The sequence below is a fragment of the Anguilla rostrata genome, chromosome 13, assembly GCF_018555375.3.
Source record: "Anguilla rostrata isolate EN2019 chromosome 13, ASM1855537v3, whole genome shotgun sequence".
Taxonomy (NCBI): Eukaryota; Metazoa; Chordata; class Actinopteri; order Anguilliformes; family Anguillidae; genus Anguilla; species Anguilla rostrata.
In genome coordinates this window covers 38,603,368-38,620,171 of record NC_057945.1, presented here as the reverse complement: position 1 = coordinate 38,620,171, position 16,804 = coordinate 38,603,368, and the positions used below count along the sequence as shown (strand labels likewise).

The following is a 16,804-nucleotide window of genomic DNA, read 5'->3' as shown; positions in this document are numbered from 1 at the left end:
TGTTTAATTCTTGCTAATTTCCTGACCAATGATTTGTTTTTAAGACCATTAAAAGCTTAATATTTTGCAATTTTGGGCTTGGCCCTTTTTTGCCCAGGAGTGTATATATTAGCCTATTATTCACTAAATATATTCTCACAATATATGTCTTATATGGACGTCATAATTCTCAGGTAGAACACTGCCTGTGTAGCCTTGAGCAAGGTAGCCTACATAACCTGCATTGTCTCAGTATATATTGAGCTGTATAAATGGATGCAATGTAAATGCTATGTATAATATTGAAAGTCGCTCTGGGTAAGAGCATCTGCTAAATACCTGTAATGTGATATTCAGTACTCTTATAAATAAGGAGTTGGCCTGATTTTGAATAATAAATGTGGTGTGAAATTGTGGGACGTGTTTGACATGTTGATGGGGGTGGGATATTTGGTTTAAAAAAAAAAAACTTATCAATGGACTTCAGTTAATGGATTAGTAAACTAGATAACTTATGTAGATATTTTCTACAGTCTTCCAGACCTGCTGCTGCCAGAGGTAGCAAGGGGAGAGCAAGGGGAGGGTGGTGGAGAGTGACAGGCGCAGGGAAAGTGAGAATTTCCGCAAACGTCTTCAACTAACACACAGTATATAATATATAGTATTTTACTCCTATGAACACCCATAATATCATTTGTTTACCAAATGTCTGTGGCCTTTGCATCTTCAAATGGCCTTTTTGGAAATCTGGCTAGATATAGCTTAGAACAAACAATGCAGAATTCTCATTTTTTGTTGGTTTTCAAATTTTAACCAGGATTATCCCAGTGTTGTGGCTGTGGCTCCATTATTATTATTTTTTTTCATCGTGTATCCTCCCCCCCCCTCTTCCACTTACATTGTGCTTGAGCTCGTACTATTTTCTCAGATGTATTGTTTATTTACAGCTATTCTGTCTCTTTGAAAACAAGCTCCAAGGTTACTTTCAGCAGAGCCAGGATTATGCCTGTATCAAAAGGCTCAAGAGTAGCCATTTTATTGTGGCATGTCATTTTCAGACTTGTGATTAAAAGGTGTGATGCAGGGTTATACTGCTCTGTATTCTCCCTTGTATCTCATTTCCTGTCTCTAACTGCACGCTCATCTCGTGTGTAGATCATGGTCTTCATTACTTTCTCCTCTCATTGTGTAGTCACATTGCTGCATGTTCATAACCACAACATAATAAATAATTGAAAATAAGCAAATAAACAAATAAATAAATGCATAAATAAATATAAAAATTCCAGAAAGGTATTCACTTTAAATGTGGGAATGTGCAGGTTTGTGTCTGTGAGTTCTTTAGAAGTGTTTTTTTTTACGTGGTTCATGAGAAGTAGCTTTAACCACACCAGTTTCTGACCACCGCTCTATTAAAAGAATGAAACACATCCGCTAACAAAACCAGCCAGCGCTGCAGGGCTGTACCTCTTTGAGAAAGAGCAGGAGAGAGAAAGGTCAACATGTATGAGTTCACCACAAAAACAGGTGAGTTTTTCATTTAGTCTTTCTTATTAGTGAATTAAAACAAGAAGGAATTACACTCAGAATCAGAATAACATTGTGAATGATGCATTCTATGTGTGAATGAGTCACCATGTATCTGTAGGTATCACTGTGTGAATAAGAACATCGTCCTGTTGTGTAGAAGTAATATAATTTAGCCAGAAAGTACATTTCTTTCTTATTTTTTGAACACAACCTGTTAGCTACATGTTTATGAAGTAATAATAAAATAATGTGGCAAACTGGAGTGGATGGTATGCTATCTCCCTAAGTGTAGGTTTATAGGGTCCCCGTGCATACAAAGTGCTTTTCAGGGTTTACCATTGAAATAACTACGCTGAACACTGCCTCTCACTCCTACTTACAAATATTACCCTCTGTTCCCTTCTATACATCAAGGACACAAGGAGGCTTTGGGCATTTCTTTTGTTTCTCTCTTGTTTTTGTTTCTGTGCACTACATTTGTGCTGCTGATTTGCTTTATTTGTTAAAAGAACCCTCATTTTCATTTTATTCCCTCCAGTTGGACTGGTTGTCCTGATGTTCTTTGTACAAGAGGCAGGCAAGTATTTTTATTATTCACGTGCATCTTATTCATACTGCTTTATCCATAAAATGCATTTTATGTGAAATAAAGGGAATATTGAAGGCACACACTGCCCTAGATTCAGTCTTCACTCAAACTTAATTTTGACTAACAATTAAATGAAGGTTTTCCTTTTTTTTTTTTTTTTTTTTTAATAAACACACTTTTACACTGTCCGAAATTATCAAAGTTTACTTACCAATTTTGGATTGTGCCTAAAAGCCAGCATTTGCAGCAATGCTTTTGTAAGTTAAGGGCAATAATAAATTGCTTTGTAGTCCATATCTTTCTTAATAATCTGGAATATGCACATGTAGTTCTTACTTCACTGTTTTTAGCGTGCCTTATTACGCTCTTGTGACTGTAAAATTGGCACAGAGACAGATGGAGCTTCATTATAACTAATTGTGTTTATATTTTGACACTTAGTGGATTCTATTAACCAGGGCACTTTGCACAATTAAAATTTTACACTGGAAAATGAAAATTTATATTTCCTAAGAAATATTTACTGATTTATTAATACATGTCCCAGAAGAATCCTGAATGCCTGCTGAAATAAAGAAAAAAAATTCTAAGGAAGTGAAGTTCTTTGTCCCTGTGCTGGGTTTGATTGTGTCCTTTACTGGCAGCTCTACAGTCTCCTGTGCTATCCCTGAACCCTGCATGGAGGAAGTTCTATCCCACTGAGAAAGTGACTTTCAAATGTGAGATTCAGACCGGTCAGACTGAGTGGGGTTATATGTGGTACAAAGATGGAGCCCCTATCCACAGTGCGCTCTCTGAAAAAGATGAGTACACAATCCCAGCTCTAGATCAGTCACACAGAGGAAAATACTCCTGCATAGGAGCAATACTAGGAATAGTTTTTCGCACTGAAATGAGCAACAATGTGACCCTGACTGTAGATGGTGAGTAATGTTGCTGTGCTGTGAAAACTACACAGACCTATATTTATGTTAATTTATATGTACCATGATTCTCATGTGCCTATTCCTGTTAGTTTTGACTTCTTAGGTTGGTTATTTATTTTTATTTTTTTTTGTAAAGCACCCTGGGATGTACGCATGAAGAGCGCTATATAAGAGCTTATTGTATTGTATGGTCTGGGTGAATGCTGGGTGAGCAATCATCTGTTACATAACAAATAACTTTATTATATGGTGAGTTATGGTTTGTGCAGTCCTGTTTATAATAGCAAGTGTCTTAATGTTACTTTGGTTTCCTGGTGTTTTACCTGCGGGTAAAATTATACCTGTTTTGTAGGGGAGGCCCTCAAACCCCTGCTGACTCGGGACCCCCCCAGTGGAGAGATCTTCACAGGAGATACAGTGACCCTGAGCTGTAGGGCTAGCACAGATCCTGCTGGCTGGGAGTATCTCTGGTACAAAGATACACTGGAAAAAACACTGACCAGCACTGACTCCAGCAGCACTGATGGGTCCAATTACACCATCCACTCTGCTGCAGTTTCACATGGTGGAGAGTACTGGTGCCGAGCAGGGAGAGGGAGATCTGCTTTCTACACACCGTACAGTGACTCTCTCCAGCTCAGCATAACTGGTAACATAAGAAATACAATTTACTGCTTTTTATCAGTCTAGTATATGATACAGCTAATAAGTTTGTAATGTTGTATAATGTTACTTTCACAGTTCACCTTCACCTGGTACAACTAAAATAAAATGAATTGTAGTGCCATTACTGTACATGCATACAAACGCACATGAGCACATGCATGTCTACACACACAGACACACACATACAAAAACAAAATAAATATTATTTTCATTGTACTTGCATACAAGCACAAATGCATAAACATTTGCTGTCTGAACATTTTTGCATGCTTTATTGTATGATCGTAGTTGCCATTTCACTTTAATCAGGCTAACTAGTTTCTCTCTAGTAGCATTGAGTTCTTCCTGTAGCTGTGGTGTAGTTTATGACAGTTTCTCTTGCTACACAGCACAAGATATTTGTCTTCTGCCTTCTGAGTGTGTACTGAGAACTGCACCTGGAAATCTTAAAGCTGCTTTGCAGTTCCTGACTGGGCATAACCTTATTGCCTCAATATTTACTTGACCTCACACATTCAAGCTTAACTCCTTCTTTGCAATATTTCTTGCAACTTAATGCCTATTTTACATGCATTACAGGCAAGAAAATAGGCACTTCTCTCCCACCCCTCCACCTCTGACTGCACAATGATTAGATAGACTTCCAATAATTAATTTAATTGTAATTAAATCCAAATTAAGAATATTTTAAGAAATGTAATTTCTAAGACTATTTTTAAGTAAAAGTCATATTTTTGTGTTATTGTAGATAGAAATTGAAAAAAAAAAAAGTTTTTTTTTATTCAGTAAATTCACACATTAACTGAATTCTTCTGAACTGCCGAAATTCTTTGTCCCAGTGCTGGGTTTGATTGTGTCCTGTACTGGCAGCTCTACCGCCTGCTGTGCTAACCCTGAACCCTGCATGGAGGAAGTTCTACCCCACTGAGAACGTGACTCTCAAATGTGAGATTCAGACCAATCGGACTGAGTGGAGTTATCTGTGGTACAGAGATGGAGCCCCTATCAACAGTACGCTCTCCAGCAGTGGAAATGAGTACACAATCCCAGCTCTAGATCAGTCACACAGTGGAATATACTCCTGCAGAGGGAGAAAACCAGGAAGAGATGATTACTCTGAAATGAGCAACAATGAGACCCTGACTGTAGATGGTGAGTAACGTTGCTGTGCTGTGAAAACTACACAGACCTATATTTATGTTAATTTATATGTACCATGATTCTCATGTGCCTATTCCTGTTAGTTTTGACTTCATAGGTTGGTTATTTTTTTTTTTTTTTTTGTAAAGCACCCTGGGATGTACGCATGAAGAGCGCTATATAAGAGCTTATTGTATTGTATTGTATTGTATTGTATGGTCTGGGTGAATGCTGGGTGAGCAATCATCTGTAACTAAACAAGTAACTTTATTATATGGTGAGTTATAGTTTGTGCAGTCCTGTTTATAATAGCAAGTGTTTTAAGGGAAGGAGACCTGCTTTCTACACACCGTACAGTGACTCTCTCCAGCTCAGCATTACTGGTAACACAAGAATTACAATTTAGTGCTGTTTATCAGTTTAATAGGAGACAAGGCAAACAACTGTAATGTCATGTCTTGTGTTACTGATTTCAGAGTTCTCCTTTGCTATAACTAGGTAGTGTAGTGGTATAAGCACTTACTTACCACTGCAGAGACGCGGGTTCAATCCCCGGCAGTGGTACTTCCGGCTTGGTCAAACAATTGGCTGTGTTCGCAGGTGGGAAGCCAGTGAGGGTATGAGGCCTGATCGCTGCATTAGCGACTCCTACTGATTGGTCATGGCGCCTGTCCAGCAGGGAGGGGATCTAGGGGAGATAGCATGAACCTCTGCACGCGTTATGCTCTCCTAGTGAAACTCTTCGCTGTCAGGTGAAAAGAAGCAGCTGGCGACTCCACGTGTATCGGAGGAGGCCTGTGGCCTCCCCAGACCGACAGAGGATAGCGCATCGACCGGGGAATTGGTATAACGACTAAATTGGGGAGAAAAATCATTTATTGTAGACTCTTTCATCTAAAAAAACATTTTTATAATCATTCTGGTGTTTCAGCTCGTCCTCAGGCTGTGACTACCCTGGAGACTATGATGACATTTTGTGGTAATTTCATAAATAAATTACAACACTTTTCTTCTTTTTCCTCTGTCTAGTATAAGATGAGGCAAATGTACAGTGGTTCTCTGAAGCTCTACATAACTAGTAACAAAATTAAATGCAGTTTTTTTTTTTTTTTCAATCTGTCTAGTATAAGATAAAGCAAAATTATTTAATGTTATTGATAGTGTGGTTGATTTCCGAGTTCAATTTTGCTACAAAAAAAAAGAAATTAATTATTGTGCCATTATTAACAGACACAACTAAGAGATTTCAATAGTAAATATATAAAAATATACAAGTAAATAATGTTTTGAATCATGTTTTTTGTGCATAGATTTATATGAATTATCATGCATTCATTTTAGAATTCAACCATTTCATGATCATTCTGGCTGTGCTAGCCCTGGAGACTGAATGGAGCTAATATCATCATCAATCTCATATCTCCTTTGCTTTCATAGTACCTCCACCAAAAGAGGATCCAGAAGATCTTACATCATTCAAAGGTACTGCGATGCACTGTTAACTCTGCTTGGCTGTATTCTGATGAATTGGTTTGGCCATATTTGTGTTCGTGACACTGCTTCTGTGAATCTGTAGTTGTGACCATTTCTCATTTGTTTTAGCAGGCCAGTGAAGAGAAAAACATCTCGCTTAGGACCAGTGCAGATGGCTGTGTTCGCAAAGGAAAGAGTGAGGATTTTATGTAGTGTAGGGAAATGTCATCCCATGGTTTCTGAGATGACTACTGTATGTGTATCCAGAGCATTGATCTCTGACTACATGGCTTACCTTTGGACTGCATACATGTTTCATTTCATGAGCTTTTTTTACTACTTACTACATAGCTGTGGAATTATAAGGCATTCAAGCTTGATATAAATTTTAATCTTTATTCTTCAAATGTTAAGTTTGATTTCATCCTAATTATTTTTTGCTTTCATTTTCACCATGTGTGTTATATTCTTTCATAATGACTGGAGAAATTTAATTTAAATTATAATCCGCAAGTAACTGATGTTTTGCTTGCCCAAACATGTAAAAGGTTTTGGACATGCTTAAGTAATGTTTTTTTATTGTGTAAATTACTCTGCATTCTAATGGGAACATTCAGAATACTGATGAGTGCCAAGTATAATTTTTTTTTATGTAGAAGCACACAATATTATTCAAAATGCATCACCAAGAGCTGTATTTCCTTCACAAAACATTAGGTGGGGCCACTAGTCTAGAACAGAAAATACTGCTATTTTGAACTTGATTGGACTTATTTAGTCGAATTGACAAACTTATACATGCGTGTATTTTATCGATGTTGATAGACTTGGTAACAACAAATATACATTTAAATGGTAAATGGACTGCATTTATATAGCGCTTTTATCCAAAGCGCTTTACAATTGATGCCTCTCATTCGCCAGAGCAGTTAGGTGTCTTGCTCAAGGACACTTCGACATGCCCAGGGCGGGGTTTGAACCAGCAACCCTCCGACTGCCAGACAATCGGTCTTACCTCCTGAGCTATGTCGCCCCGAATTTATAATTCAACTTAAGATTGAGGAACTACATATTGTATATCAAAACTTTGTTTTTATTAATGTGAAAATATACTGGCAAGATCATATTACCTGTTGAAAGCTTTTTAATGCTCTTAAAAGGAAAAATGATTACAGCCAAAAATGAATTTGAGCAAAGCAGGGGTCACTATTTCAGATGTGAAAGAAAACAAACATATTTTATTGTACTCAGATGCTATAGATTGGCCCTGTTTTTTCTTTCAATAAGTGAAAAATTAACTTCAGTTAGGTGAAATGGAAGCCTCTGTGGTTCATGCTGCAGTTTAATGTTAGTCAGACAGGACCCAAAAAAAGTCACCAGTTCTAGCTTTACTAGAGGCAACCACGGTACAGCTTACGTCCCGCACACGGTAACAATCCACGCGTCCGTGTCAAAACGAAAGTAAAAGCCAAAGAAAAATTAGTTTAACAAAAGCGATGCCCCGCTGCTTCACGGGGAAATCAGCTGCAGATTCTGCCTTCCCGCAGCGCGTCAACAGCCGGTCTTTTGACATTTCTACTAAAGTAGCGCAGTTTAGTCGCGAGAGTATTTTCCCGATATGGTAATAGACATGACTATAAATTTACTGGTAGAACATTTCGACAATGCAGGCCAAATCGACAGAACACCGGAACCGTCTTGAGCAGCAGCCTTGTCCAAGAGCGAGTGGGTCTTGGCTAGAAACTAGGGAAAAGGCAATGTTGTCTAGTTACCGTGGATTGCCTCTCGGTTGCGAGGCGAGCTGCCTTTTTAAAGATAGCCGGGGTCTTGTACAAATCCGCCGCAGGCGCGGCTTGTATCAATCTCGTCTGGTGCGGCAGGGTGTCTGTCTGCGTGCGCACGCAGCTGTGCTGAGGCGTTCCTGCAATGTCCAGAGCGCTGTAGGGGGCGGTGTTTGCTGGTGTGAAACGGGAAGTGGGTGGTGTGGTGTGATAGAGAGCTGAGCCCCGACCGGCGGCCATAAACCTCATGTGGGATGCCAGAAAAGGCTCGGGGGTTCCTCACCTTCAGTGCGTTTTGGAAATCCACGGACGACAAGATCAATGTAAAGTCGGTGTCTTTTTTCACGAGAAGGATCCACTGAACAAAATCCACAGCAATTTTTCATCCAAAAAACGTGTAGAGGACTTGTTCAGTGAAGGAGTTGATTCAGATCTATATCGGTGAGCATCTAAATACATTCTCACAATGTATGTATTATCATATGGATGGCATAATTCCCAGGTAGATCTGTGCATTTGTTCACTTGACCAAGGTACTTAACCTGCTTTGCTTCAGTAGCTGTATATCCAGCTGTATGAATGGATGCAATGTAAATGCTATGTAAAATGTTGTAAGTCGCTCGGGATACGAGCGTCTTCTAAATGCCTGTAATGTAATATTCAGTACTCTTATAAATAAGGAGTAGGCCTGATTTTGAATGATACATGTGATGTGAAATTGTGGTACGTGTTTGACATGTTGATGGGGGTGGGGTATTTGGGGGGGGGGGGGGGGTGGGGACTTTTATCAATGGACTTCAGTTAATGGATTAGTAAACTAGATAGCTGATGTAGATATTTTCTACAGTCTTCCAGACCTGCTGTTGCCAGAGGTAGCAAGGGGAGAGCAAGGGGGGGGGGGGGGGGTGGGGGGTGTGGGGGGGGGGGGGTGGTGGTGGAGAGTGGCAGGCGCAGGAAATGTGAGAATTTCCGCAAACATCTTCAACTAGCACATAGTATACAATATATAGTATTTTACACCTCTAAACACCCATAATTTCATTTGGTAACCAAGTGTCCTTTTGGAGTCTCCAAATGGCCTTTTTGGAAACCTGGCTAGACATAGCTTAGAAAAAAGAAAACAATGCAGAATGCAAATTTTTGGTGGTATTCAATTTTGAACCAGGATTTGCCCAATGGTGTGGCTGTGGCTTCATTGTATTTTTAAACCCACCTGGCATTTGTATCCATTCCTCCAAAAAGTTAATAAAATAAAACAAAATAATCTTTTAGGTGAGAGAAAAAACTTCCACTGTGTTTGAGCTTTTAGTAGGCTACTTTCTGATTTATTATTTTTTAAGAGCAATTCTGACTCTTGGCAAAGGGTCTCCCAAGGGTTACCTTTCAGCAGAGCCAGGTTTATGCCTGTAGTCAAAAGGGCTCAAGGTAGTGGCCATTTTATTGTGGGCATGTCATTTTCAGACTTGTGATAAAAAAGGTGTGATGCTGGAGGCGTTATACTGCTCTGTATTCTCGCTTGTATCTCATTTCCTGTCTCTAACTGCACGTTTATCTCGTGTGTAGATCATGTTCTTCATTACTTTCTCCTCTCATTGTGTAGTCACATTGCTGCATGTTCATAACCACAACATAATAAATAATTGAAAACAAACAAATAAATAAATGCATAAATAAATATAAAAATTCCAGAAAGGTATTCACTTTAAATGTGGGAATGTGCAGGTTTGTGTCTGTGAGTTCTTTAGAAGTGTTTTTTTTTTTACGTGGTTCATGAGAAGTAGCTTTAACCACACCAGTTTCTGACCACGGCTCTATTAAAAGAATGAAACGCATCCGCCAACAAAACCAGCCAGAGCTGCAGGGCTGGACCTGTTTGAGAAAGAGCAGGGGAGAGAAAGTTCAACATGTATGAGTTCACCACAGCAACAGGTGAGTTTTTCATTTTGTCTTTCTTATAGTGAATTAAAACAAAAATGAATCACACTCAGAATCAGAATAACATTGTGAATGATGCATTCTAGGTGTGAATGAGTCACCATGCATCACTGTGTGAATAAGAACATTGTCATGTTCTGTGGAAGTAATATAATTTAGCCAGAAAGTACATTTCTTTCTCATTTTTTGAACACAACCTGTTACATGTTTATGAAGTACTAATAACATGGCAAACTGGAGTGGATGGTATGGCTTCACCATCAAAATAACTATGCTGAATGCTGCCTCTCACTCCTGCTTACAAATATTACCCTCTGTTCCCTTATATACATCAAGGACACAAGGAGGCTTTGGGCATTTCTTTTGTTTCTCTCCTGTTTTTGTGTTTCTATGCACTGCATTTGTGCTGCTGATTTGCTTTATTGGTAAAAAAAAACAAAAAAAAAAACCCTCATTTTCATTTTTTCCCTCCAGTTGGACTGGTTGTCCTGATGTTCTTTGAACAAAAGGCAGGCAAGTATTTTTATTATTCACGTGCATCTTATTCATACTGCTTTATCCATAAAGTGCATTTTATGGGAAACAAAGGGAATATTGAACAAAACAGAAGGTTCCAGCTTATTAATTGTACATTGTGCTGACACTACAAACTCAGCATCTGCTGTATCTTCGTGTCCCTCAAATATGAGCAAGTTTTCTTTGGCACGTGTTATTTTAATAAAACATTCTAATTTGAAACTAATTTTACTGCTCTAACATGAATTCATGCTCTGTGTATCAATACTAGCAAGTAAGGCTGCAAATAAAGTTTCTGAAATTGCTAATCAATACATGAACATTGGCTGTCTGTGCGTGGTGGTAATGCTGAATGCTTGTTTTAGGAAGCCATTTCACATCCTTTGTTCTCACTGGGATAATATTTGTTCTTGAGAGACCAGGGCTGTCCTGACTGCTGATCCGCAGAGGTCAAATGTGTGGTCAGGGGAGACTGTGCGCCTTACGTGTAAGGTTGAGGATTCAGATCCGTTCACACGATGGAAATATACCTCGAAGAAGCTAAGAGAAAATAAAGAGACCACACTCTCCTCCTATACTGGAGAACGGTTCTCTGCTTACACCCTGAGTCGTGTGACTGACGCCGGGCACCCACCGCACGCGTCGCGTAAGCAGCACGGCGAAGCAGCACGACGCGGCGCGTAGCGTGTCTCCACTGGTTCCGTTTGTGTCGCGCAAAGGCTTGCTTAAAGCTCTATATTCCTAGTAGCTCTCGCAGTCTGCAGTGGGATAACATCGTGTATTTCACGTTTGTTCACGACTGTTGATTATGGGTTAAGTGAATACTTTGGTGAGAGACCTTTTTCAGTTTGTTAATTTGGTAATATTTCGTTAACTCGTAAATACGTGAGAAAGTAAACGCTTTCAAGAATTACCATGAACTTAAATCGCAACGTAGCCTGCATAACAATCAATCTTAAACTGTATTAATTTATTTGCTTGGTTAACAAGCGTGCCAATTTCATGAAGAATATGTAATGATCATAATAATAATAAATAATCTGCAATCAACCATTGGGAATTCCCGTGTTGTCTTGTCATTCACGTCAAAACATTTATAGGATCAGATTTAGTAAAATCAGCTAATCATGAAAAAGACAGTAACAGTTTAATCTTGAAGTGATATGAACACCACAACGCCATGAACACCGGAAGCTTTGAAGTACAAGTGCAATAAAGGCTTGCTTACAACTTCATTTATAAAATAGGTGCATTGTAGTGAGCACTGGGGGGGAGAGAGGCAGAATCCCCTGTGGCAACACGCCCACGTTCTCAGACTCACCTGACAGGTGACGCGTCAGCCGGGAGGTAGAGATAAGCCGGGGGTTTAGCGAGGGAGTGCAGAGCTTCCTGACGTGGCAGTCTGATTGCATGTTTTCCAGAGCGATCTGCATGAATAAAGTTGTTTTTGCATACTTGAAAACCAAGCCAGTCGTTTTTCTCTGCAAAACTCCACATTGGTGACCCTGACGCTTCTTCGGACGATTCCGAAGTTGTTCGTTTCTCTGCGAAAGATGCACGCCGTCGCTCTCAAGCTCCCGGAGTTCTGGCTGGAACATGCCGCCGTGTGGTTCGCTCAAGCGGAGGCTCAGTTCGCGTTGAGGGGCATAACGCAGGAGGACACGAAATACTACTACGTGGTTGCGGCTTTGAATAGTTCGACAGCATCGCGGGTATTAAGCCTACTCCAGGATCCTCCGGAAGAGGATAAGTACTTGTCTCTCAAACAGCTCCTTTTGGAGCATTTTGAGCTGTCAGAACCTGAGCGTGCTCGCAAGCTCCTTACACTGCCTGGTTTGGGTGATTCTAAACCTTCGGAATTAATGGACCATATGCTGACACTTTTGGGTAACCACCAACCTTGCTTCATATTCCGGGAATTATTTATGCAGCAGATGCCCAGTCAAGTGCGTGCAGCTCTGGCAGGTTCCCCGTTGAAAGACCACAGGGCTCTGGCCAGGGAAGCTGATAAAGTTTTAAACTCCAGCCGGCTGCCCGATCCTGCAGTAAGGGTGGTTGGCGCTGCTGATGGGCAGGCTATCCGGGAGGATGTCATCGCCGCTGCCCAACAGCAACGACTTACAGCGGGCCTCTGCTACTATCATGCCAGGTTTGGCCCACGCGCTAAGAAGTGCCGTCCACCTTGCTCTTTCGTGTCGGGAAACGGCAGAGCCGACGCTCATTAGCTGCGTTGAGTGTCGGCCAGGCTAGCAGTTTGCTTTTTGTTACGGACTCTGTTTCTGATCGACGATTTCTATGCGACACAGGCGCGCAGGTTAGCGTCCTCCCTGCGTCTGCTTTGGACATACAGACTGGGGGTCGTGGACCACCTCTGGAGGCAGCCAACGGCAGCACTATCCCCACTTTTGGCAGACGAGCAGTGGACCTGTGTTTTGACGGACAACGTTTCCAGTGGGTGTTTGTGCTAGCGCCTGTGTCTACTCCGTTTTTGGGCGCAGATTTTCTGTGTGCTAACAGCCTGCTGTCTAGCGCCCTGTCATCTTCGGATGTGTTTCAGCGCCTCCTGAGGGAATTCCCGGACCTCACCACGCCCACGTTCTCTTTGGCAGCCGTCAAGCATGGAGTGGAGCATTATATCGCCACTACGGGTCCGCCGGTCCACGCCCGGGCAAGGCGGTTGGACCCGCAGAAGCTGGCTGTGGCTAAAACGGAGTTTGACTCCATGGAACACTTGGGGATTGTGCGTAGGTCCAGCAGTCCTTGGGCCTCACCCCTCCACTTGGTTCCGAAAACAGGGGGGGTGGCGACCTTGCGGGGACTATCGAGGACTGAATGACGCCACGACCCCTGACCGCTACCCTATACCATACATACAGGATTTCTCGGCTCGATTAGCTGGGAAGGTTTTTTTTTCGAAAATTGATTTAGTCAGGGGTTATCACCAGGTTCCGGTTCAGCCGCAAGATATCGCTAAAACCGCGGTAATAACCCCGTTTGGGCTATTTGAGTTTTTACGCATGCCTTTTACGCGGCCCAAACTTTTCAGTGCTTAATGGATAGGGTTTTGCGGGATATGCCTTTTCTTTTCGTTTATTTAGACGACATCCTGGTAGCCAGGCCCATCTCCGGGCCCTTTTTGCGCACCTCAGCGAACATGGGTTAATTATTAACCTTGCCAAATGTCAATTTGGGGTTCCCGTGGTGGATTTCCTCGGCCACCGCGTCACCAGGGAAGGTGCGGTGCCCCTCCCTTCCAAGGTCGAGGCTATTCAAAATTTTCCGCGACCGGTTACAGTTCGGGCTTTGCAGGAGTTTTTGGGCATGGTAAATTTTTACCATCGCTTCATTCCCAGAGCCGCTCAGCTAATGCTGCCCCTGTACGCTGCCCTTAAAGGGGCCACAGCGAAGCAACTGGTAAGTTGGTCGGCCGAGATGTCGCATGCTTTTTTTAAAACTAAAGAGGCATTAGCGAATGCTAATCTCCTTACGCACCCTTGGCCGGACGCGTCGGTTTCTGTAACTACGGATGCATCAGATGTTGCGGTTGGCGGGGTGCATGAACAGCTAATAAATGGGGTTTGGCAGCCGCTTGCTTTTTTTAGCCGCCAGCTCCGTCCTGCTGAGCGCAATTACAGCGCGTTCGATCGCGAGCTCCTTGCTATTTATTTAGCTGTGCGCCATTTCCGGTTCCTGCTCGAGGGCCGCACGTTCACGGCCTTTGTAGACCACAAACCTTTAGCTCTAGCTATGGCTAAGGTTTCGGAGCCGTGGTCCGCCCGTCAGCAAAGGCAGTTGGCATTTGTCTCCGAGTTCACCACGGACATCCAGCATGTCGCAGGTAAGGACAACGTGGTGGCTGACTGTCTTTCGCGGTCCATAGTGGACGCGGTCAATTTAGCGGTGGATTACACGCAATTTAGCGTTGCCTCCGTCGCGGGGTTACACACACCTTTTAACAGTTGTAGATAGGACCACGCGTTGGCCGGAGGTGATACCGCTGACGTCCACCACCACTGCTGAGGTGGCTCGGGCGTTTATTAATGCGTGGGTCTCGCATTTCGGGGTTCCGGCCGATTTATCCTCCGACCGTGGGGCTCAGTTCACGTCAGAGTTGTGGGCGGCGATAGCTCGGCAGTTGGGGGTGACGCTGCATTGGACTACGGCGTATCACCCTCAGGCTAACGGGATGTGCGAGCGCTTCCATCGTTCGTTAAAGGTGTCCCTCCGCGCTGCACTGCAGGGGGACGCTTGGGTTGATACGCTCCCGTGGGTCTTACTGGGTCTTAGGACGGCCCCTAAGGCTGATTTAGGAGCATCATCTGCGGAGCTAGTTTATGGGCAACCGTTGCACGTACCAGGGGAGTTTTTACCTAGCTGTTCGGTGCCTTGGTCAGCTACGCGCCAACTCCCGGTTCTGAGGGACGGTCTGAAATCGTTCGCCCCGGTGCCTACGACGCATCACGGTTTGCCACACTCCCATGTTCATCCAGGTTTGGGTGAGGCGCGCTTTGTGTTTGTGCGACAAGATAAGTATCGTGGCCCTTTGCAGCCTCCTTACGAGGGACCGTTTCGGGTATTAAAGTCCGGGGAAAAAAGACCGCATTACCGTAGACCGCTTAAAGCCGGCGCACGTAGATTTAGATTCGCCGGTAGAAGTCGCTTGTCCTCCACGCAGAGGTCGACCTCCCGCTCTCAGGTCGAGAAATCCTACCCCTGACTTAAATCCTGACCCTGGTAACAGCCCTAAAACTGACTTTGGTATGGGTCCTGATCCGTCCGGGGCGGCGGGCAAGAAACTGGGGAGGTTTGGCCGTGTCATCCAGACCCCTAGGCGGTTTTGCTGCCACAGTACATTCTGGGGGGGCTTGTGTAGTGAGCACTGGGGGGGAGAGAGGCAGAATCCCCTGTGGCAACACGCCCACGTTCTCAGACTCACCTGACAGGTGACGCGTCAGCCGGGAGGTAGAGATAAGCCGAGGGTTTAGCGAGGGAGTGCAGAGCTTCCTGACGTGGCAGTCTGATTGCATGTTTTCCAGAGCGATCTGCACCAATAAAGTTGTTTTTGCATACTTGAAAACCAAGCCACTCGTTTTTCTCTGCAAAACTCCACAGCATTTTCATCGGCAAGACCACTAAATAATCTGATTTTTTTAAAGCTCTGTGGATTATCTGATTTTTATTAACAAGCCCTTTTTGAAAGCACGGCGAACAAAGACATCGGAGAAGTCAAATAGGCTGAGCAATGGTTGGTTAAAAACTACCTTCCAACACTCGAGCTAACAAACCGCTGCTCGGTGCATTCACTTCTACGTCATTCAATAGGCTACGTCTTTCTGTGGTGTATTTTCAAATTTACCCCACCCCCTCCGCAAAATAAGACAGCGAAACTAAGTTTGCGTTTTCCCCAGGTTCCAGTTATTTATTTATTTATTTATTTATTTTTACAAAACGAAAAGGCTTGTATTTTTTTAGCTGCTTATAAAATATCTGGGAGGTAACTAGGGACACACCCCCAGTAATATAAGGATGAAATATAAATCAGAGCATGTATACCTAGCATTTTAGAGCATATTTCTGTGTATAAACAGGCCATCGTGACGCGCGACAAGCCGAAAAAATGGAACAGAAGTGAAAAACTACGCTTCAGTTCGCTTGTGTCGCGCGAGCTTCGCAGCCGGTACGCGACGCGTTTGCATCTGGTGGAGACGACGTCGCCCGCTGCCGTTGTAATAACAGTACTTCAACTACACTTCAGTTACGCGTGTATTGCGCATAGTGCGCTCGCGGTCGATACGCGTGCGGTGGGTGCCCGGCTTGAGTCTGACAGTGCTCAGTATCGGTGTGAAGCAAAGGTTGAAAATCGCGAGATAATCAGCTAATCACATACTCTGACAGTGCCATGTGAGACAAGATATTAGCATTTTACTTGCAGAATGATACTTCACTTCAAAGAGATGTATCTTTAGAAAATCTCTTGTAGCGCAAGAGTAGTGTGTATACAGGAGAACAGAAAGAAAATGTATTAGTGATTGAATGAAAAGGAAGTCAGTTTGCCAGGCTGTCTCCATTGGCCTGCCTGTTCACACTGATGCTCCTAAAGTGTAACCACATTCTAATTGTGCGCACTGCAGCTGAAGGCACTCACTGCCCTATATTCAGTCTTCACTCAAACTTAATTTTGACTAACAATTAAATGAAGGTTTTCATTTTTTTATTTTTTATTAAACACACTTTTACACTTACCGAAATCATCAAAGTTTACGTACCAA

At 42.7% G+C, this 16,804-nt stretch overlaps 1 protein-coding gene across 1 annotated transcript in view; it reads left to right on the top strand.

The window, feature by feature from the left end:
* The window catches only part of LOC135238360 (hemicentin-2-like), a 118,149-nt gene that overhangs the window by 53,820 nt on the left and 47,525 nt on the right, over positions 1–16,804 (top strand). Inside the window, exons 17-18 of the mRNA XM_064306149.1 lie at positions 3,377–3,673; positions 4,561–4,842. Of these exons, the coding sequence (XP_064162219.1) occupies positions 3,377–3,673; positions 4,561–4,842 (579 nt within the window). The remainder of the gene's footprint in view (positions 1–3,376; positions 3,674–4,560; positions 4,843–16,804) is intronic.